At 36.5% G+C, this 25,219-nt stretch overlaps 1 protein-coding gene across 1 annotated transcript; it reads left to right on the forward strand.

Moving 5' to 3' along the window:
• The first annotated feature begins 9,412 nt into the window (after nt 1–9,412).
• Nucleotides 9,413–15,514, forward strand: LOC110737655 (proton pump-interactor 1-like). Its single transcript, XM_021917988.1, has 8 exons — nt 9,413–9,590; nt 10,290–10,653; nt 11,641–11,826; nt 11,909–12,088; nt 12,172–12,366; nt 13,602–13,703; nt 13,789–14,295; nt 14,844–15,514. The coding sequence occupies exons 2-8, from the start codon at nt 10,300–10,302 to the stop codon at nt 15,165–15,167; spliced, it is 1,848 nt and encodes a 615-aa protein (XP_021773680.1). The 5' UTR covers nt 9,413–9,590; nt 10,290–10,299; the 3' UTR covers nt 15,168–15,514.
• Nucleotides 15,515–25,219: the final 9,705 nt, after the last annotated feature.

Below are 25,219 nucleotides of genomic sequence, written 5' to 3' on the forward strand. Positions count from 1 at the left end.
CTTAAACAAGAAGAAAAGCAACGATTAGAAATCAATTCGATTCACTCAAACTAACTCACAATTTTTATAAACTCAATAACATTCTACTTTCTCATCAATGAAAACAAATATTTATAGGCAAACAATCCCATACCGATAGAATAAACAAACCTAAAAGATAAAACTAAATCATAACAAACTCTAATATCTCTAAAAAAAAAAAATATTATTCTAAGTAAATCGTACAAATACAAAAAATAAATCCAAAATAAAATAAATCTAAACTCTTAAACTCTTAATTCTTAATCTGCATCATTCTCTCCCTCTTATAAAAAATAAAATAAACAAACTTAGCCTTAAATTTTCTTGCAAATGACTACGAAATCATCCAAATCAAACGAACATAACATGAAAATATATTCTCTTTGAAGGTCATTGTTTCTACCTCTCCTAATTTTACCACCAATTCCACTTTTTAGTGTAGTTGCTTCCATATGCAAACAATTAAAATAATTAGGAAAAGATATATCATGACCAACCAAGTCTAACTTTCTCACATAAATATGTTGTATAGCTCGGATCTTCTGTTCATCTCGATAAGTTGCTTGAGTTGCATCAATTAATGGATAAGACAAAGCCAAATTAAATCTAATTCATCATCTAGCACCTCGATTTTCATCTTCATCTTGCATAACCCAAATTGACCCTGTTCATAGAATTAGAGTCAACTAACTCTATCTTATGTACTTTTGTTCTTTCGTACCCTTGCATCTTGTTATAACAAATGTGTGCAATGGAACGATTTAGGAACTCACCCTCAAAATACAAAATAAAATATATAGCAAAACACGATAATAAAAGAGACAATGTTTGTGAGGAACTTTAGATTTCTTCCCCTCAAACAAAAATATTGTTTTATTAAATTCCTACAAAATAAGATAATAACCCTTTTGATGATTTTCCTCCTCAATAAACCACCATTATTTTCACCCTATTGATGATTTTCCTCCTCAATAAATCATCAATTAATTAACCATCATGGTTTCTAGTAAGCCTAAACCCTCTTATATAGGCTAAGCTAGAAACCCACATCAATTAGGATATTTTTCTTTCTCCCCAAGCCTAAATAATCAATTAATAATCAATTAGATTGATTATACATTCATAAAATCTATCTAGCTTCCTAATTAAAAACTTCATCTAACTAGAAAAGCACACAAGAAAGAAATAAAATAAAAGATACTCTATATCTTTTCCCAAAACAAATCTCATCGATATTTGGTAAGTTTAGTATTTCCTAACACATATCAACCAAAATTTCTAGTAATTTTTGTGTTACTTGTTGCAATTATTGATTCATTTCTAACATACTCTCCATATGTGTTATAAGATCAATTTTGTCATCCATATTGAACAACAAATTGCAGTTACAAAGAACACGTCCAATAGCAAGCAATCACATAATAGACAAACTAATCCAGTTTAATAGCAAACGTTTTCGAAAAATTCTGAAATTTTGTATGTGAAAACTAAAAACACCCATATTCAAAAAAGAAACACCTTAAAAGCTTTTCTAATGAAGGTGAACGAAGCAAAACAATTATGAACCCTAATAAAAACCTAAATTGTTCCCCAAATATACTCAATAACTCAGATAGTCGTCATAAAAAAATAGTATTAAGATATATTCCATAAAACAATTAGCTTAAATCTATAGGACCAAAAAACTGAAACTACATACTCGTGCCTGGTCTAGTCTTTTATCAGCAAATTTCCAACATTGTTAGTTCTTCGTAAAACGATCATAACTTTCTCATTTCTTATCGGAATCGGGCATATTACCTACCATTGAAAATCTATTGAAACAAGCCACCACCTACAACTTGAATCACCTCAAAATAAATTATAGTTTGAAGAAATCTGCATTCAAAGTCAAGCCTACTAGATTTCAAGTCACAAATCAATTGTTTCTAATCTTATTTTACTGCTTGATCAATTAACCATTGGTAAATTGGTCTGACTTCTCCTTCACCAATGCGTTGATTCCAAATGACATTTTAATTTAATTGTCTATTCTTTCCTTATAGTATTATGATTCAAGTCCATGATAAGAATCTTTGGAAATCTCTTAAATTAAGGCCCCATTTGGTTTGGTGTAAAATGTTTTCATGGATAATATGATTTTCCCATATTCTCCTATTATTCTTTTTTTGGTTTGTGAAAGGTTGAAAAACAATTTTCCCAATTGTGGTAAATTACACCCTTTATGGTGGAAAACAATTTCCTTTGTAAAGTAAGAGAAGCTACATTTTCCTCTTCTTCCTTACCTTCTTCTTACATTCCACTCATCCACTGTCACCTTTCTACTCCTATTTTTTATTTCTTTGTACCTTTTCTTGTAAGTAACCAAACAAAGTAAAAATAATTTACAATTGTGCTTTTTCCTGAAAATATTTTTTTCCATGAAAACTATTTTTTTTGTTGAAAATGTCTTACATTATATTGGCCCTGTTTGGTTTAATGTAAAGTATTTTCAATGAAAAAATATTTTCAAGTAAAACCACACTTGTAAGATAGTTCATTTGTTTGGTTCTTACAAGAAAAGTTAAAGAGAAATTAAAAATCAGATTGGAAATGTGGGGATTGGACGGATGAGAGGAAAGTAAAAAGCAGGTAAGGAGAAGGGAAGAAAATGTGTCTTCCCTTATTTTGGAAAGGAAAATGTTTTCCACCATTATGGCTGCAATTTTTCACTATTAGGAAAATTATTTTTCACCTCTTCACAAACCAAACAAAATAAAATGGGAGATAATGAAAAAATTATTTTCTATTGAAAACATTTTACACCAAATCAAACGAGGTTACCAAATGGGGCTTAAATGTAAAGACGACTTGTTAAGGGTTAAAACACTAAATTGGAGAAAACTCTATGCTTCTTTGGAGAGCCTTGGAAAAATCTTTTTCAATATTAAGTGGCATTGTTCAAGCCATGAGTGGCAATATTTATTTTCTAAGCAAGAATAATATCAATAATCTAGTTAGTGGCAATTTCTAGCTTAGCACATCAATATATTTTTTTTTTCTAGAATAATAATCTCAATAATTTGATTAAGTGGCATTGTTCAAGCCATAAGTTTAAGATTAGATGTGTGTAGAAATATGTGATCCTATAAATATGCAGTAAGAGCTTCAATTATAATCATAACACAATTGAAGAGAGCAATTCAACCAATTAAACACAAAGTTATTCTTGTTCCCACAACTCATCTCCACTGCAATTCCTTAATTAATGAAAGTGTAAACAAATAGGTCGTGTAAATTTTTTCAAAACCTTTAGCAATTATTCCAGTCTCAAAAAGGTTTCAATTGTTCTCTCATGCCAGTTCTTTTTCATTATGTCTTTTATATTAATACACTTACCTGCATGCAAGTCCTCTTTTTGTATTTTTTTTTATATGACTCACATGTGATGTTTTATGGGGCTTTAGAGGACATTTATTAAATTTATCAAAAAATTATTTATATCATAAATTTAATTGATAACTTAGCCAATTTAAAATATTTAGATTGTAATGTCTTATATATGCTCCAATATGATTTTCGTAAATCCAACTATTCTTATGCTGTGGCATATGTTTATATTTCAAATAAAGTTACTAAAACAAAATAAAAACACCTAAAGATATTTGACGAATTTACATTAAAATAATGAAGAAATAATAAAGATATTTGACGAGTCTACATTAAAATAAAGAAGATATAATAACATGTGAAAAATTCTCTTATTGATAACATTGTATAGTAATAAAATGATTTCAGAAATAATTTTTTCAAAAAAAAAAAAATCCTCCCACACCGACACAACCACCACCTGAACCCCTCCATCCGTCGGCGGCGCCCAGCTCCCCACCTCCACCAGCGACCCCCACCCCTCTCCTCCACCCTCGTGACACCAAACCCAAACTCCATACCCGAAACTATGATGACTCTACAAGAGACGATCTCTGGAAGAAGCACCTTCATTTGGAAGCTCCTTAACAATGAGGTACTCTAATCTCTGTACTTCTTCGTGAGAAACTCGAGTTAAATTCAGAAGAGTTGAAAACATCTTCTTGTTTTGCGCCTATTTTTAATTTTGATTTCTAGGTTTTGCTCCGATTGGGGAATTTGCTCCGATTGGATTTTCTAGGGTTTTCTAGAAAATTGAATTATGCATTCACCGACTCTATTTACACGCCTACCATCAAAATTGGATTATGTGATATTATTCCTTGTTCACAAAGTAATTAATAACCTAAATTCTAAATTTTAGCAAATTTCATATTTTTGGCAAATATTTTTTTAGGGGAAGTGAAGATCTTCTAATATGGCTAATTATATCCTATCAAGTATCAACCAAGTAACCGATGAATTTCCTAAAATACTGCAAAGTATCCTATATTTTTTTTTAGGGAACCGACCTAAGAGTCTAAGACTTGGGGTACAGGGGTACAAAGTATTAGAGGTGATCATTAGGCGGGCTGGGGTGAAGCTAAAAAAGTATACCCATTTCTCGGGCCGGACCAGGCCAAGCTTCGAGCCGGATTTTTTGTGCCCAAACCCGCCCAAAATGGTCGGGCCGTGCAGGCTTTTCAGGCCGGGCCTAAAAAATCAACTAAATATACATAAAACGCATTCCCAAACCCGCCCAAAAAAATAAAAATTTCGAGTCAGGCCGGAAAATTCTGCCCAAAACCCGCCCAAAATCGGGCCAGGCCATACTTGATTAGCTCTACAAAGTACTACCTTCATACTTTTTAGTTGCAGCAAAGGAATTTTTTATATCTCACAAAAATACCCATTTGCTGCAATTAAAAATTAACGGAGGTAGTATTTATCTTTGTCACCACGAAATGTATTTCATTATTGTAACTATCTGATAAAAATGGATTATGAGGATGGAGTATATATTAACCAGCTCTATATACGTGTGATGCATGTAATAATATTCAAAATTATATACTAACCAACTAAATCACTCATTACTTATCAATTAATTATATATTTATTGTCTTTGAATAACTAAATTTCACTTTATATAACAACATATTCAGAATATGATCGAATTAAAAATGGCTCCATTTTCAAACAGCCAATTAAAAACCCGCCAAAATCATGATAGACTGAAAAAATGTAATCTCAAACTTGTAAGTAACGTTTGTTAAGAATGAAATAAAAATAAATTGAAAATGTAAACACAGAACAAACTAATGAAAAAGGCATTTAAATCATTTGGAACGAAACATATACGAAGTATACTGTAATACAGAGAAAATTAATAACTTATAAGTTACTACGTAGAAAATTAATGCTCGTAGAGTCGTAGTTTCATTAGCCCTTATTCTCTAGTCGCTACTCCTATAGTCCTATATGCTAAATGTTACCACTAGAAATTGAACTTTTTCAATAGTGTAACATTTAGAGGACTAGCATAGGAGTATGAAAATAATTTCAGAAGTTATTGGGGACATTTCTTCAAAGCATGTACTCGGAGTAACTTGCACGATGCCCACAAGGGCATGAGGTAAGGCGTACTATTGTATTAGTAGTGTTGTCATTGTGTCAGTATAGAGGTACCAACTGCAAAATATCTAAGATTTTAACTCTATTTAACCCCATAATTTTGTTTATTTACTTTTTTTTTTAATTAACACATAGATGCACCATACATGCTTTAATATACACTCTATTACTATTGTTCAAATATATTATACTACATTTGTTTCATATTTTTTGCAACTTTAGAGTTATTTATGAGATATAAAATATTTCAAATTTGCAAAAAATATGAATGGAGGTAGTATATACTAATGGCTACTTGTATTTAGCTCTATATGCAAGCAATAATAATACGTGCAATAGACATAGAATTCAAAATTGATATATAGAACTAAAATACAACTACTAAAGTTTATTAATGGGGCTTTGCCCCTCTTTTTCACCAAAAAAAAAAAACCTAAAGTTTATTAATTCCCTTAATTAATTACACTTCGGTTTGATATTTATTTTTAATAATAATATACAAACAAATATGAATTAATTAAAGGTCTTATTTTCGATCGAGAATTAAGCTTCAATGACCCTCAATCTATAGTTTAGTTAATATGTTACTTATTCTACACGTGGAAATCAAATTAGTGAATAATTTTTACTAAAATAAATTAAGATATAAATGTTATAAAATGTACATTAACAAGCATATATGAAATCTTTAACATTGCAGTTAAAAAGGAATTGAGAAAGTACTAAGTTGTAACTTTTTACAAGTTTTTTCCAAAGGATTTTTATCAAAGTATGAATCATGAATTTATTTGTTTGTCATTAACATATGAATTTTTTTCTACAAAATTTCAATTAAGTAATTGATATCGTTATTTATAAGTAGAAAATTTTATCATTTTGGAATTACTTCATTTTTTTTTAATATTGGATTACTTCATTTAAAACACATGAAACTAATTTAGATTTTTTTTCAAGATTATATTGATCTATGGAGTATTTGAGTACAGTAATATTCGTAAAATATACTCCCTTCGTCCTTTTTTTCATTTATCATTTGACGTACTTTTTACGGCATCAAGACCCGTCTTAAATTATATATAAGTGTAACTCTATATTCATATGCGTAAAAATTATTTTAAAAAATAAGACAAATTCAACAAGATTTCACATAATTATATTACTTATAGATTAACGAAGATTTATATTAAGTTTTTAAAGTTTAGCCTATATAATGACAATGAGGGAAAAAGAGGAGGAGGGAGGTGAAAATTTTTATATACACCAGGGTGTAAGATGCACCAAGGTTCTTTTTTTTTGCTCATTTGGTGATTAAATGAGCAATAACCATCCTCAATTAATCATTAGAATAAGCAAAAAATAGCTTGGGTGCAGTGCATCGTGAACCCAAGCGTATATAACAACCTTTGCACAGTAGTCAGTTGTACGCCATAAAAGAACAATTACTAAGGGTTATCCATTTAGTTTTCGATTTGGATTTAGACCAAATTTGATTTGATCAGAAATATAATTTGGTTATTAATTTTTCAATCCTATCCTATCCGAATTTCTCTCCCAAACCAATCCGATCCAATTCGGTTATTTGCAATATTTGCAACTAATACGATTATAAAAATGCAATTATAAAAATATGATTTGTCTTACCAATATAAATACAAGTCTTCAAAATATTAATGATTGAAATAAATAATAACTTGGGTTGAACTTCAAAAGCCCAAGCGTTCAAAAAAGTTCCATATTCATATGAACTTAGTTTCAATTCGGTTTGGTTTATTCGGATCTGATTAGGGTCAATCCGATCTAATCGAATTATAAAAATAAAAATCTCAACCCAGTTTGATTCAATTTAAAGCATGAATCCGATCCAAATTGATACTGCGTTATGCAACTAAAATTGGATTATTTCAATTTATTGGAATTATGGACACCCCTAAAACTTACATTCTTTGAGATTGATACATATTTCAAAGGTGGATTAGCGGATATTTATTGTTTGACCAAAAAAAAAAAAAAAAAAAAAAAAAAATTCGAGTAAGCCCCTAAGCTTGAGCGAGTAACTATAGCCCACTACCAGGTATGGGCTCATAGTTGTCCATACCACAATATAATTTATTTTTTTTCCTTTTTTTTCTTTTCCTCTTCATCTTCTTCCTCCCTTAAACCCTTTCCCCACCTCCATGGATAGCTCCCATTGCTCGCCAAACCTCCGCCCACCACACCTCCACCTCCGACAGCAAGGAACCCACCCAACCAGCCACCATCTTGGTCGAAACCTAGAAACACGCAACCACCTTTGTTAGAAATCACTGGAAACCACCCAAAAAACATAACCCCAAAACAGAAGAGTGAGCAATGTTATGGAGTACTTCCGGCTTATTTTCATGGTATTTAAACATAGACAAGTTCCGTGTTGGAGACACAAACTTATGGCTCTAGGCATTAAAAACGGTGAGTTCTATGCTGGAAATTGTCTGAGTTCGGTCGAAATTGACGACGTTAATTGTTTGCCGGTGCTTAGTTATTATTAATTTGTATATTGTTATTATTGATTTGTATACTGTTATTTTTAATTTGTATACTGTTATTATAATGTTGAATATTGTTATTAAGAGGAGATAAACTACTTTTTTATAGCATGATAAGTAATACGCAAAATTACATTTTTGTCCCTGATATGGACCCAACGAGCCCATACCTGATAGTGATCTATCACTACTCAAGCTTGAGCGAAGCAACAACATTACGCCAACTAAGCTTATCTTTTGCAATAAATATATCCACACAGAAAACGAATTTCATAAGGGGAAAAAAAAAGTAACTATAAAGTTAAAATGTTTTTTCAAAAATAAAAATTTAAATTTAATTTGACCTTTAGGTCACCATCACTTCATAATGTATGATTTGTTTGTAAACGGTGTCAACAAATGTGGAAACGTTTCCAAATTTTACCGAAACAAAATCGATGTTATCGAAGATTTAAGTAACCCACCAAAATAACATAAAAGCTACCCTCCATTTTTGTTGATTGCTTCATTGTCCATAGACGATTTATTCGACCCTAATATATTTACCGTACTAGACTAACAATAGTTGATAAATAATATAGACTTAAAGAGTATTGGTATGATAAACTTGACCTTACAAGTCACACCAGCTGGCACACATCAAAACATTGATCGTAATTCGTGACCGATCGAGTAACCCATGCCCGAGTAACCCTTCACCGACTGAGTAACCCTTAACCGAGTAACCCATGACTGACCGAATACCACCTCTGAATAAGTAACCCTGGCTTTATTTTTTAAGGAACAATACACACATTTTATGTATTACGGATTTACGGAGTAAACACACTTTACGGAACAATAAACACATAGATAAATTAAAAATTTCAACACACGAGGTAAAATTTGTAGTATTAATTTAGTTCAGTACATATACAATACACATACTAAGGTAAAGTCTTGATTACATAATCATACGGAGTAGCCTATTAGGTAAACCAAAGTCAAAGTTCGACCCAATTACATAGTTTTCCTTATAGATACGTGATACGGTGTATATCATGTGCATTGACATCAGTATATGCTTTTTATAGATAGGAAGAAGGAGCCTAGTAAGCCGAAATCCCTCACAGGTTAACCTAGCTCAAATTAGCAACCATACATAATAATTAAATACGAGTAGAAAATTATTCACAAAGACTTAAGTACATCGCAAAGTTATACAAGTCCATACATGACAAAACAAAGTAATTAAGGACAGAAAATTTTACTTATAGAGATAAGTACATCCGAGTATATATATAATAAAAACCGCAAATTTATTCAAGTCGTAGGAGGAGAAAATTTACTTAAAAGGAGAAAAATTACTTAAAACTGAAATAATCTAAATCCACCATCAATCTTCTCCATTCAGGAGAACACACCCTATAAATCGTACTTTGGTCTTGTCTCCCTTTCTCTATCTTTCTCTCTCTTCTTTCTATCTCTAATAGTCTGAGATCTGTTAACTCTTTTACGACTCTTCTTCACTTCAGATTTCCTCTTTCGGTAATTTTCCCTCTTTTTTAACAACTTTCATTTCTTGTTTGATCCAATCTATTCGATCTGTCATCGATCACCTTTTATTTATTTTTTTTAATTTTATTTTGTGGGATTTTTTGATTTTTGGGTTTACTGTTATATTTTTTTTGATGCATGCATGTTTATTCATTGGTTTCTTTGATTCTTTGTTCATTTCTTGGTGTAATTCGAATTGGGTGTTGTTGATTTTTGATTTTAGATCAATATTTTAGAGCTTAATTATTCATGTTTGTTGTCTAATTGATTTGATTTTATTTAATTTTTTGAGATCTATTAAAGTTATGATCTTTGGTATGTTAATCTTTGATATGTATATGTTAAGTGTCTGAATTGGCTATTTGTGTGAAAATCCCCTGATTTTGGGTAAGTGTTGAACTGTTTGTAACCATGTCGGAGTGTCAAGGATCTAACATGGGTATTTGAGATGAAATAAGAGTGTTTGTAACATAATTGGTATTACTGTAAAATTTGGGTTGTAGAAGTTTTATTTTTTATTTAAATTAATATGAATTTGGGAGAATTGTGATGGGGTTTATGAATTTGACTTTTCTTGTTAATTATCGTATTAATTTTATATTAATTAGTATAATTGCGAGCAATTTAATTGGTTTAGAATTAGAAGAGATTGAATTTCATGGTGGTAATAAGAATCTGTTATTGGTGTAGGGAATAAGAAATGGGTGTAGAAGTTGCAGGATCTGAGTTACCAAAGGTGAATGATGAAGTGAAAGGTAAATTGTTTGACAAGGAAAATGGGAAAATCGATTTTTCTGAGGTGATCACGTTTGGTTCACACGGTGTCGATGAAGTACAATCTACCGGAGAGGCAAATGAAGTCTCAAATGCCGGTTTTCCCAAGGACGCAGTTGATGAATGGCCTCAGGAGAGGCAAACCCATTGCTTTTATTTTCCCAAGCATCGGCTCTATGAAGACCCGAAAGTGAAGGCTGAATTGGAGCAGATTGAGAAAGAAATTCGGAAGAAAAACGAAAAACTCAATCAGCTATTTGAAGATTTGAAAGTTAAAAATGTCAGTAAGAAGCTATTTTGTTGTTTTCTTCTTTTAAGAAGCTCTACAGTTTAAAATGGTTGATCTTCCATGCTGCAATTTTTATAAAACAAATGAATGCAATTTGGTTTATCCTGTGAAATTACTTTATTAACTCAGTAAGGTCTTCCCTTGGAACTATGTGGTTTTCCCGACCGTAAAATAAATCAAACAAACAACTCCTTGTAAATATCAAGGTCTTTGAGTTTTTTTATAATTAATTGATAAAACAATTGCTATAGTAATGTCAAAAGTTAATTACTGTATTTTATACTCACTATAGATCATTGCTTTGGGATGGCTTAAATTCTTATAAGTATTTTATCTGAGTTCATGTTTTGATTATCTGTTAACTTTTGAGCATTGTGAAATCATGTCTGTCTGAATCATATGCTGTATTAATGCCACTACTATGTATTGTGATGTACCCTGTACTGCTATATGCTGTACCTTAATGTTTCCAATTAGTTCAATATGCGCAAGAGCTATATTAGTACCATAAATTCCTGTATAAAGCGTTAGCACGTTGTTTCTAACATCGTCTGTTATCTTTATGTCGAGCTACTGGATGCTTTCTCTTCCTCATTACTATATTATCTGGTATTTCCATGTCAAATATCTTGTCCTCTGAGCTTTGTGCTTGTCTTCATCTGATCTTTTTCATAGGCTTGAATTCTGAGTTGTGAATGCATGTCTGTCTGTTAACTTTCTCAATGCATTAGCTGAAATGGCTTACTAGCGATACTGTTGTTAGTGCATAATCTGAGTGCATGAACGTTTGTATTGGTAATTGTTCACAAATATCTTGGGTGTACTTACCTGTATAAGTTATAGTTCTAAGGCTTTTGCTTAGAAATTGTTTAATATTCTAGAAATTGCAAGATCTGGGTTGCTATCTCGTAAAAGATAGTTATCTTTATCCATTTTTATGATGATTTTGAGGATTTGCACTTAATTACTGTTTTGCAGGTTGAGAAATCTGAGCTGTATGATGAGTTGAATGCTTTTAAGGATGAGGGGTCACAATACCGGGCATTTATAAATGAAAAAAGAGAGGAAATGAAGCCCTTGCAGAGCGCGTTGGGTTCCTTACGTGGTGGTGGTGGAAAGAAGGGATATGGCATATGTTCGTCTGAGGAGGAGCTTAATCAGCGTGTGAGTCGAAGTAACAAATTCTTGGAAGGCAGCTTTAGTATAATAGCTGATATGTATTTGACCTTGGTATAAATGTATGCAGATACGAAGTTTTGAGTATCGGATGCAACATGAAACTATGTCATTAAAAGAGGAGAAACAGCTTATGAAGGAAATCAAAGATTTGGAGGCAACAAGACCGAAGGTTATTGCCAATAGTGCTATGAGGGCAAAGATTCAGGAATCCATGGGGCAAAAGGAAGCACTCCAGGACCAGGTCAAGGTATATTACTTGATCAGATATCATCAAACCCTTGCCGTATCTATGATTTTCTACTTTAATTATTTGGTAAAATTTTTCTACAGCTTTTAGGTACTGATCTGGATGGAGTACGGAAGCAGCAGGCGGAAATAAAAGCAAAAAAGGATCGTTTGAGTCCACAACTGAGTACAGTAAAGAAGCAGATTGAGGCCATTAAAACTGAGCTGGATAAAGTTAAGGATCAGAAAAATAAAGCCCTCTTAACTGTAAAGGAAATAAAGGCTTCACAAAACGAAGCGGTATGTTCTCGTCTTCTTTGATATATGATTTAATGATTTACTGCTTGTCAATGTTCTGGGGTTGTCTCCACATTTTACTTTAAGTTTAAGCTATGCAGTCTTCTTCTCAATTGCATCTTTTCATTGAATTTCATTGTTCCATATGCGATCAGCTAGAATGTGGCAGTTGATTTGGTGGTGTAGTAGGTTCATGATACCAACACCTTTTTCAATTACTAACATTTTTTGCTTTGTCAAAATGGGAGTAATCTTATTGTTTTGATGAGCCGCTGTCATGTATCACTTGGTATCAGTTTCTACACTCTTTTTTTCATGTTTGCATCGTGATAAAGGAATTTGAAGTGCTGGTCCTAATTCATTTACCTGAATAAGATCTCTTGCAATGAATTCTTTTAACTTTACTTTTTTGAAAACAGAAGTTGTTTTCAGCTCTTCTTTCCTATCTTGAATGCTTTCTAGTTTGAAATGCATTGAAACTATATAATTGACCCTAAATTTGATTCCTCAGTGGCTCTTGTATGGAGAAGAATTAATACATTAATTCTCACCTAGAATGGTAGCTAACTTAACTTGCAGATTGAAGATTTCGTTCAAGCCACCCTCCCTGAACAAATAGGTGGCATGAGCCACTGGGCACACTAGGTGGCTTGCCTGAATGTTGAATCTTTCTCCGTGGTTAACTTGACTTTTTTGTCACTGCCCTTGTTTCCTATCCTCTTGCCCTTTTGTGTTAAAGTGTGCCTAATAATTTCTTCAATTATGTCCACGGAAGGCTTGGAGAGTGGGTAGGATTGTGTTGGTCAATGATTTGACAGTAATTTACCAGAAGACGGTGACTACAAATGGAGAAAGTAGACGGGACAATTCAGTGAGAGGAGGATGGAGGGTTTGCCTATGTGAGGGAGGAAACATATGGCGGGGGAAAGAGTATTGAGATTTACTACAATGAGAGGCAGTAGTAAAACTGGGGAACATGCACACATTCTTTTCTTTTCCTTTTTTTTTTTTGGGGTGGGGGGGGGGGGGGGGGGGTTGGGTGCTTCAAAAGAAATTCATACATGATGCTTAAACCATCAGGGTTTGCCTTAATATTGTGGCTACGTTGTGATCAATTATCAATCTTTGTTGAGCTGATTGTGTCATATATGGGCATAATATGTGGATTTGTGGTTGGGCATTTTGCTGACAAGTAAATATCTCATTTTATTTTTTCTTTCCTTTGTTTTTTTCTCCAGAATAAAGATTTCTTTGATAACCGAAAAATTATAAGCACAGCAAGTGACATTGCTATGAACAGGAGGGATGTGAAGGCCGTTGAGGAACTCTATAATGCTGAGGTTTTTCTTGGACTTGTATTTCCTCTTAATATGAAGTGTTTCACATGGCATTCTAATGTGATGGTATTCATCTCCCATTTTCCAGGTTGAGAAATTTATGTCCCAATGGAACAGCAGCAAGGCTTTTAGGGCTGATTATGAGAAGAGAATCTTGACATCACTGGACCGTCGACAGCTGAGCAGAGATGGACGAATTAGGAATTTTGATGAGAAGCCACTGGTGAGGGCGGAGTCCCCAAAACCTTCTGAGGCTGTGGTGTCTAAACCCTCATCAAAGCCGCAGAAAGAAGTTCCAAAGGCTACTTTAAAAGAAGAAAAATTGCCCGAGGAGAAGGCTCAGAAGGATTTAAAAAAGGGAAGCAAAGATCTAAAAACTGAACGAGCCCTGGAAGAAGATGTCTTTGTGGTAGAAAAACCGAAGAAGGATGTCTCAAATGTTACTGCAATTGATGCAGAGAAATTGAAGGAAATGAAGAAGGAAGAGGAGAAGGAAAAACAAAGACAAGCCTTTGAGAGAAAGAAGAAGATGCAGGACAAAGCTGCCGCTAAAGCAGCTCTTAGAATCCAGAAAGAAGCTGAAAAGAAGCAAAAGGTAAATTCTTGTTCCCTCAACTACCCCCCACTTCCTTCTTCCTACTCTTGCTCAATTCTTTATTTTGAATTGGACAAAAGGAGCGTAGAGGTCTCTGTTTCATTTTTTGATTTTGTAGTATTGATTTGATCGATTTGTTCCATTGTCTTGAGTATTTAGATTAAGAAACCATTCTATTATGTCAATTTGAAGCTCTTCTATTCATGTCTCATTGTTTGACTAACTACCACATACAAAGTACTTGTAATTCACTTTTTTTTTTTTTGTTAAGTTTTTAGTCTCTTGTTAGAATATTCTCAATGTAAAGTTTTCGATTGTCAACTTTTAAAAAAATTTTGTTATCAATAGTTAAAGATATTACTAGATGAAATTATGCATTGGTAAGTGTAAGAGTATAAACGTTGAATTTAGTAAAATATGGGATAATTAGTTTATTTATTTGTTGAACATGTGCTTTTGATAAAGTGGTTGTATTTTTTTACATGAAGAAAAAGGGTGCTTTTGAGTTATTCTTTGTGACCCTTTAATTATATCTAATCCCATTATAGGAGCGTGAAAAAAAATTGAGGAAGAAAGGAGCATCTACTGTTCAGCCAACCGATGAAGAAGAGCCAACTGAAAATCCTGAGACTGATGAAGCTGAGAAATCTGAGGATGTGGAAGCAGTTGTTGAAACTTCAGTCCCGTCTAAAGCTAAGTCTCAGCAGGAGAATGTTCTCAGGCACCGGAAACCTATAAGAACTCGAGGTTCTCTCCCAAAAGCTATACTTAAAAAGAAAAAATCAGACAAGTATTGGCTTTGGGGCTCTGTTGCTGCTGCTGCTGTTGTGACGATTCTGTTGCTTGTTCTTGGTTACAAGTACCTTCTCTGAATCAAAGTTTAGCGCTCTTGAGAGGTAAAAAGACAGATGCTTGGCCGCCCTAATGTATGTTGTTTAAGCTGGGGTAGTGTAGTAGTAGGAAACACCGATTCTATGTTTTTTACATCTCAATGTGGAGATAGACTATCAATCCATAAGAAGTTTTCTGTAGCTCAGGCAGGCAGTTCGCAGTACAGGGACGAGACTAGAATACTCTTTTAGCTTCTTTTGTCTGTATTCTCAAGTTTTGTTTCTTTTTTTTTTCCCCTTTCCCCTTTGAACTTAAGACTTTTGGAACTGAAGTTCTTTCGACCCTCTAATATATTAATAGTTAGATAATTTCCTATGTTTTTCTCGTATTTCGTAGTTGAATCTGACAATTGCTTTTGGGTTAGGGTTATACTACAATGATTCAATGCAACACAGTTGTGCTTTTTACAATGTTCAATCTATTATTTCAGTGTGCAATGGCTTTCGCCAGAGAGATTTGTTACATACATACGGGTGCATCTCCATTCCTCACAATGTTTTTTAAAGCTACGTATACCTTACGTGGAACCCTGCAATAAGTGAACACACTAAAACTTTCGTTTTCCCATTATTGATCTACCATTTTGTTGGGAAAAAAAAACCTTCATAACAACCTTAATTCACCATTACTTTTCTCACTTCACTTACCCTCTTCCATTTAACTTCATCTTCCAAACCACTCCTACACGGCCAGTAGACCCAGACCTACACTCTTAACAACAACCACCGCCGTAACTAGCACCTTGGCTGCGCTATTCTATCATACACCACTCAACAATTGTTGATAGGTACTTTTTCTTTTTTAATCAAATTGTTGATAGGTACTTACCATCATTATGAATTCCCAATAAAAACCCATCTCTCAAAATAGCATTTTTAATTAATACACATTTAATACAAAGTATCCAATCGTTCAAAAAAAATAAAAATAAAAGACCCAATAAACAATACACCAATTACGATTAAGCAAAATTTGCATTTACGTTATTTTTTTGTTAATAACTCAATTGACCCATAAAACTTACTCGAGAAAAATTCGCGGCAAAAAGAATAGTTGTATGCAAATTGATACATTTTTTTGATACGCATAATGAGGCACTTACGTTAATTTTTTTGCCAATTTTAAGCTCAATTAGGAACCTTAGGAACAAAATGACCCCCTAAAACCTTAATAGAACATTTTTCGGCACCTAAATCGAAGATAAAAATTTAATGGCTGACCACTAATGGAACCCAACTGGATCCATTAAGTAGAAGCAAAATCTTTTTTTTTTTTGTTTTTTTGTGCGTGTGTGTGTGTTTTTGGTGGTAGTCTAATAAAACAAAATTTTAGATAGGTATCAAAAGTCAAAGTGATGCTTTTAGTGGTAGTAAAAGTTAAATTAACCTAAATTTAACTTAACTATGGTTAAAAGAGATAACAACTGACGTAATTTTGGGATTAGTTTGGATGTCAAAATAGGATTGGGTGGCAATTAACAAGTTAGTAGTACTTTTGGCTGCAATTTGCCAAAAAAAAAAATAAAAAAATAATAAAATAAATAAATAAATAAATAATAAATAAATAAATGGTTGCAAACTTGCAATTGACAAAATATATACTTTAAATGGCTGTAATTGGCAAATCTATACTTAGTATTTAAAAACACAAATCAGTGCTATCAATCTATCATGTGTCCTTCTCCCCTTTCTTCTTTCTTTATAATCACTCTCCTTATATTTAAAATAGAATTTTTCTAACTGCCCCCTTTATTTCTCAATAATTCTTTACATTCTACAACCTCCAATTTAATTTAACAAATTGAATTTTCTTAACCTTCTCTTATCCCTCCATCTTTCAATTTAATTTAATCACATTCATCATCATTTAATCCATTGACCCCTTATCTTCCCCCAATCTCTAATATAAATACAAATTTTTATTAAAGCAAGCTTTTTTCACATCACTACCTAAGTTCCAAAAAAAAAAAAATAGAGAAAATATTTCTCAAAATTCTATGTAAATTTTTTACTGTAATAAATTTTCAAAATTCTAGCTTCGAAGCTGATGATTGAAAAGGAAAAAAATAATTGAGGCATCAAAGAAAGGAGACTTGAATATGTCAAGAAAAATAAAGGGATTCGCGTAAGAATATTATGGGAATTTTAAAGTATATATTGCTTGCATGTCATTGACCATTATTTTTAAGATATTAAGCGCTCTAAGAGAAATAAATTTAGTGAAGAAGAATTTTATAATTGATGTAAAAGTATGAAATTATAACAAAAGTTTGATATTTAGTTTTTTTTATACGAATTATCGATTAACTATCATACAATTAGATAATTTGATTCTACAATTTTCTAAGCCATTTTTTTTAAAATGTAAAAAGACGAGGAAATAAAGTTATTCAAGTAATTTTTGAGTTTTATGTATAAATGTTATAAATGATAACTTATGCATAGCCCGTGCGTAGAATGGGCCCAAAAGCTAGTTTTGTTAAAATTAGGGCGGCTAATGCGCACGATGCGCGCGTCATAGCTAGCCATATCTGGGAAGTTCTTTCGGTTTGACATTATGTTATAACTTTAGTTGTTAGTAGCGTTAATAAGGGAAAATATGTAAACAAATATTTTTAGGGGTATAAATATCCACACACTATTTCTTAAGAGTTTCCAAAAAAAACAATTGACATTAATGAGGGCAAGTATGTAAATAAACATTTTAGTAACATAATTATCTCAACACTATTCATAAAAGTGTGACCATACTTTTAAAAGGAGTAAATACATAAATAAATATTTTTAGGGGCATAATCATCTCAATACTATTCATAAGAGTTTACTCATGCTTATAAAAAGATAGGGATATTGAACAAAACTTAAGCTAGTTGTGTTAAGCCGTTAAGGTCAAAGTATTGCATTGAGAATTTGACAAGTGTCAAAATTTAACTTTGTTAATTATTTTTAGATGAAAAGGTTTACGAAAACTTTTGGTTCGTTGTTGCAATCAATAACATAATACTAAAACAGACACCAGGAATGACACGTGTCACTTCCTGGTGTCGTATTTTCCCTCCAAAACTTTTTTTTTTGACTTTTTATTGTAAATATACTTTATATATTGTTTGGGGGTTTTTTATGTGTCCTACGGGAGAGTTACAATTTCCTAGTATGCTCCTTCCTTTTCCTGTACCTGCACAAATAACGGAATACTCCGGCTGGGGCTGGGGTGTTCCGCCTCCGAAGATTAAGTTAGTCTTTTTCTTAATGAGGAAATAAGACAATAAATGCTTCTCGATTTGAGAGCGTTTGCAAGGGGATTTGTGTTTGGTTGGTTGTTGGAAAATGATTCGATCCCCATTAATGAGGTCTGCCCTTACTATTTATAATAGGGGAGAGCTGTATCTCAATTAGGGTACAATGACACGTGTCGCAAAGGGATTGGGCCTTTTTTGACTGTTGCGATCTTAACACGTGGCAAGCCATTATAAGGCCACGTGTCTTAGGGGTATTTTTACCCTAAACATCTGCCCCTCACAGGTGTGACGTGGACATGTCCACGTGTCACCTGTGACATGTGTCAGGCGCATGGGAGGAGACGGCTCGTCTTCTTCCCTCCTTTTTTTCAAATTTCAAGTTTTTAGGGCAGAAGGCATCGTTTCGCCTTCTGCTCCTTCTCTATAAATGAGAGACACTCTCTCTCTCCTCCACACTTTGCATAATTTTTCAAAAAATTTCTGAGAGCGCTCTGATACCGGCTGCATAATTTCCTAAGCTTCCTTGCATCCGACATTTTCAAATCAAACACATCCGGCGACCGGTTGAGTATTCTTTCTCCAATCTCTAAGGTACCGGCTGTTCTTTTCTTTCTACTTTTAACTTCCGTTTTTGAGGACTTTGAACGTTTTACCCCATCCGGGTTGCATGCCGCCTGGGGGGTCTTTAACCCATATCTCAGTGCTGAATTCTCTCCCTCAGCCGGCATAGCTCCGTTTGAGGGATCTTCAGCCTTTAAGAACTATGCATTCTAAACACCCCCATCCGGTTTAACACCGCCTGGGGGGTCTCTGATCCATTCCCAAATAGATTTATCCTTTAAATAACCAGGCATTCAAAAGTACCCATTCGGAGACACTCCGCCTGGGGTACTTCTGAGCTTTTACCAAGAAATGACTTCAAAAATCCCAACCGGTTTTAAAGCCGGTTGGGTCATCATCCTTGTCTTTTTCATGACCTTTCAAATTTTAAGATGCGTTCATTGCACCCCCATCCGGTATTTCACCGTCTGGGTATTTGTTTTGTTAATTGATGATTTCCAAAACCCCAGCCGGTTTTAAAGCCGGTTGGGTCATCATCCTCTTGTCTCTCCATGACCTTTTCAAATTTTAAGGTGCATTCAATGCACCCCCATCCGGTGACTCACCATCTGGGTATTGTTTGAACATGCCTTTTTGAAACAGATCTTACTATACCCTCATCTGGTAGTTTACCGTTTGGAGTAGGGTTGACTAAATGTTGCTTGCAGCACCTACATCAGGTATTTTTACCGGATGGGGTACTTTTGACCCAACTTCTGTGATACTGTCTGGGGTATCATGGAGTGAGCCTTACATTTCTTTTTACTATTTTTACCCAAGCTTATCACACCCCCCCCATCTGGTTTTATACCGTTTGGGGGTACTTCTAACTTAGCTCACTGAATACCGTATGGGGTATTATTCAGTGAGCTTTACAATTTATCTAGCTAAGTTTTACAAAAATACAAGTCAAAACCCCCCATCCGGTCTTATACCGTCTGGGGTACTTCTGATCTAGCTCACTAAATACCGCCTGGGGTATCATAGAGAGCTGTACAATAATCTAGCTAGCCATTTACAAATGTTTGTAAAGAACCCCCATCCAGCCTTACACCGTCTGGGGTACTTCTGACCCACCTCATTGAACACCGTCTGGGTGTTTTTGGGCGAGTTAGTGAATAACTGGCTAAGTACTTTGTCTTTTTCAGCTTTAAACACTTTTGCGGAGTTCCCCGCCTGAGGTGACTTCAAGCCAACTCTCTCAGCTTTCTCATTTCAAAGGTACCGCCTGCATCCCATACTTGTCACTTTCTTTTATTTCCGGTTACATAGTATTAGGATATGGACTCCACCAATGCACACACGGCACAGCCTACGACTGTGGTCAGCCGGTCACCAGGAACGGCTGAGTCTAGGACTGGGATTGCCGTCTGGGGGTGCTTGGAACAACCTTCACCTACATCGAATCCGACCGTCTCTGTTCATGTGTAGGACAGGATGGCTCGGATCAGAGTGACGGCAGTCGACCCTGACTACCAGTCCGACAATGCAGCCGTTGATCCGGCTGACACTATAAATCAAGAACAAGTCGAGGAACCGGCTGAGATGGGTCCTAATTAAGAGGTTCCGCAAAATTCCCCGAATACACCTAGCACACCGGGTGACAGTATCTTGGATAGCTCTGGTTCCAACGCTGAGGAATTCGGGGAGGGATCTGGTGAAGAATCCGGAGAGGGATCAGCCGGTAATGAGGAGTCCGCTCTGATGAGGAGTCTCCTGGAACGACTGCCCCTATTGACGAAAAAGCCTATAAGTGGCCGGCTACTGGCGACCCTACCGACATGACCATGTCCGCCAGGGATGTGGTTACTCTAAATGCAACATTACCTGCTTTCTTGGAGAAGAAGCCGGAAGGGAAGGACTGGGAAGTCGTTGTCCCGCCTGTAGAGGCAAGCGTCGTTTGGACCGATGATGTGGACAATGCCGACAACTACTTCGGCTGCTATGAGGTGGCGTTCACAACCGACCTCCGTTTCCCCCTTCACCACTGTATTAAAGCCATACTAAGGGGGTATGACTTGGGCGTATGGCAGTTGACCCCCAACTCATGGGTCAACATACTTGGATACATCGCCGCCTGTGAGATGCAGGAGGTCAAACCAAGCTAGGAAGCCTTTGCACACATGCATTATCTCAGCAGGGCGCCGGGTGGGTGGAATGCATGGTATACTCTAACCACGCACCAGGAATATATGATGACGTTGGACAAACCGTCCAAATGGAGTAGCTGGAAGAGCAAATTTTATGTCGTCTCTTCTCCATCTCCTCAACTTAATCGCCGGCTGCGTAGATACAATAAATACCCAGCTTTCCTTGGTAGGAAGTGTGCTCTACCTAGAGTGCCAAGCGAGGCATGGGATCAAATCATGCAGAAGGGCCTCTTCAAAAAGACAACCTCCCGCCTGGATGATGGGAGCGAGATAATAGTTCCTCAGTTCTGGGTGCCCCACCCGGACTGGTTCAAGGATGAGGCGTTTCTCTCCGCCTGCAACCTTAGCACCATGTTTCCTAAGAGTAGGTTTTTATTAATCACCAGCCCTAGCCGCCTGATATTGGTACTTTGTACTGCATATTAACCATTCTTCTTTTGTTTTTGCAGAAGTTACGATGGAGAAGATACCGAAAGAAAAGACACCGGCTACCTCAACCGCTCTGCTCCGGAAGGAGCAAATTGAGAAGAAGAAGTCGCAGCTGGCGGCCAAAGACGACGGGGTGACATTTATTTCCTCTACTTCATTGGTTGTAGCATCTGTATGCTGTGTTGACATTAACCGGTTGGTTTTGTATATTTGCAGGCTGGGAACAAAGTTGTTCCTCGCCCTCTGTCTAAGATGGTCACAAGACCGGCGGGGGACATTCCTCTGCCTGCTGCTAAGGCACTGAAGATGCCGGTTCCCCCGCCGGCTAAGTCTATTCCAAAACCGCCTGCAGGAGGCAGGCCCACCACTGGAGGCAAAAGCCTTAGTGGAATTGTTCCCACCATTGAAGTAGTGGATGAGGGTGTAAAGGAGCCGGTGACTCCGGCTGGTCAGACTCAAACGGGCACTGGCTCAAACGCGGCTAGGGGTGATACTACCCCACAGTCCGACAAAGGTATGACTTTTGCCTTTGATCCCCCCTGGCCGCTTGGGCCTATGCGAGTAAAGACCCAAGCTTGCCAATCCGGAGATTCTTCTGGAAGCCGTCAGAATATTGGCGCGGCGTATGCCCAACACCTGACAGATAAATCTCTAATTGCAGATGCTACCTCCAGCCGGCCCAACTATCAACAGTATGCCAAGAGGATGATCCAGACCCTAACCCGGACCGAGAAAGAGGATGTGCCGGCTGTGCATACAGTCAACATTGACCGGATCACTTCTCTCCTGGCTGAAGTAATTTTACCAGATGCATCACCTTCTTGTAATTTATTTGTTTGCCGCTTTAGTTGTTTGAAAATAATTCTAACATTCCTCTACCGGCTGATATCACAGGTGATGCTGAAAGTTGACAGGCTTCAGGTCCCCTTGCGCAAGAGCAAGAGGAGGTAAGGGATGCCCAGAGACGGGCATCTGAGCTCATTGATGTTTCCCAATACAATGCCATTAGATATGACCTGGAAACTAAACGGCGAGAGTTGGAACAAGAGGAATTGCTGAAGCAAACTATTGAGGCTGCTGAGGCGGAGAAGGCGAGGGCGGATGGGCTAGCTCTAAAGGTCAACAATCTTCAAGCCGATCTCAAGGCTTTAGAAGGAGCTGACAAGGAAAACGCCGACCTTCGCGCCGACGTCAACCGGCTCAAAAATGAACTTGCTTCTAGTCAGGCGGCTCATAAAGAAGAGCTTCAAAAAGAACAACGCCGCCTGATTGCTGAGAATGAGAACGATAATGAGGAGCGCATGAATCTCGCCTGGGGGCTCATACACCCGGATTATGACTACGAGTTCTTCGACCTTAGGTACAAGTATGCCTCAGAGGTATATGATGCCAAGGTCCTTGGACTGGACCCGCCTGCTCCTTTCGAGGAATGGGCAGGTTTGGTCGAAGAAGAGCAACAAGAGGGTGAGCAGCAGGCGCAGACTCAAGAGCCGGCTCAGGAGCAGGTGTAGGTGCAGGAGCAGCAACAGCAACAGGAGCAGCAATGAATTTTTCTCTTTTTTTTTATATAACTTCTTTTACCGGCCTGCGTGCCGTGTGTATCAATGTACTTTTCCCGGACAAGGGTCCGATTAACATTTAAAATCCTAATCTACTGGCCGACGTAATCGGTTTTGCTATTTTATATTCTCTCTATTGCATTTTTTTTATTATTTATGCAATTCCTACAAATATTACAAAACTTTTACTACTCATCCGGTTAATATTTTTCCAAAGTAGAATGACTGTTTATTTATTCCAACGGTAAACAGGCAGCCGTTCTATTTTACGCTCCTGCCCCGGCTGGTACAATAAAATGCCCCTGAAATGGCCCAATGTTTACTCCAACGGTAAACAGGCAGCCGTTTCATTGGCAGCCGGATGGGTGATCAATGGTTGATCTACTCCTGCCCCGGCTGGGTTGTAAAACCGTTTAGGTGGCTTTTTAGATAAAACCCGGTTGCATTAACCCACTAGGATTTTCACTTTGCCGAATGGACCACTTTTGGGTCTTTGCCGGATGAATCCTAGATGCGAAGGATCATTTCTAACGGCTGCAAGTTTCTTTGATGAAAATGCCATTTGAGTCATTTGATCGCTAGAACAATGTACCACCCGGAATGGAGTTGTTCTCTTCAACGATTTCACCCGGATGGGTGTCGCCGGATGACTGCTCTTTTTGGAGCAGTGATTTTAATAAGTGTTCTTCCGTCTGTGTTTTTGCACTAGACAGGTGCTAATACAATTTGTATGAATGGAAAATATAGGCTTTCACATTTCATTACTATTTACAAAAAATTACAATTTCCTTGGAAGTAGTACTTTTTCAAGTTATCTACATTCCAGGTACGAGGCAGCCGCATTCCGTCTGGGGTTTCCAGGCGGTATGTGTCGTTTCTAACTTCTTCAAAAATCCGGTAGGGTCCTTCCCAGTTTGGGGTCAGTTTCCCCTGTTCGTTCTCCCTACCGGTTGCCTCAAGCTTTCGTAAAACAAAATCTCCAACTTTGAGGGGGCGTTTGCGCACCCTTTTGTTGTAGGCCCTCGTCATTCGCAGCCGGTAGATTTCATGACGTAAGGCGACATTGCCCCTTCTTTCAGGAAGAGTATCCAAAGCCAGGCACATGGCTTCCCAATTCGCCTCTTCATCATATAACATGATTCGAAGTGTTGGCTCATATAATTCAATGGGAAGCACCGCCTCTGTGCCATATGCCATAAGAAATGGAGTTTCACCGGTTGACCCCTTCTCAATGGTTCCGATAGACCAAAGAACATGAGTCAATTCCTCTGCCCAAAGACCGCCTGCTTTTTCAATCTTCTTCTTTATGCCGCCTGAGATGAGCTTGTTAAAAGCTTCAACTTGTCCGTTTGCTTGAGGACGGCCAACGGATGCAAAGTAATGGGAAATCCCTTGATCTTGCAACCAAGTCTTTAGGACAGGCGTTTCGAACTGGGGGCCATTGTCAAAGACCATTGACATGGGTACACCGAACCGGGTGATGACATTTCTCAGATGAAGGAGATGACATCCTTAGTTTTGATGCCCTTTACCGCCTCGGCCTCAACCCACTTTGTGAAGTAATCAACAGCCACTAAAATGTATCTTTTGCCGCCTGGGGCAGGAGTGTATGGCCCCAAAATATCCATGCCCCATTTGGCGAAGGGAATAGGGCTGTGAATAGCCGTTAAATTAGTGGCCGGCTGTCTGATCAGCCGGCTAAACTTCTGGCACTTGTCACATCTTTTTACCAGATCTAATGCGTCTGCCTCGAGTGTGGGCCAAAAGTATCCCTACCGCCTGGCTCTTTTGGCAAGAGTCTTTCCGCCAATGTGCGATCCACAGAAGCCGGAATGCAGATCTTCCAAAATTTCCCTTCCCCTTTCTGGGGTAACACATTTGAATAGAGGCTGTAGGTAACCCTTCCGGAAGAGTTCACCTTTGTGTATTACGAAGCTTAGAGCTCGTCTTTTAAGAGCAGCTGCTTCTGATGAGACATCCGGTAGAGTGCCGTCTAACAAGTAATCCCGGATGGGGTCCATCCAAGTGGAGCTTCGATCTAGAACTCCAATGGGATC

The sequence above is a fragment of the Chenopodium quinoa genome, unplaced genomic scaffold, assembly GCF_001683475.1.
Source record: "Chenopodium quinoa cultivar QQ74 unplaced genomic scaffold, ASM168347v1, whole genome shotgun sequence".
Taxonomy (NCBI): Eukaryota; Viridiplantae; Streptophyta; class Magnoliopsida; order Caryophyllales; family Amaranthaceae; genus Chenopodium; species Chenopodium quinoa.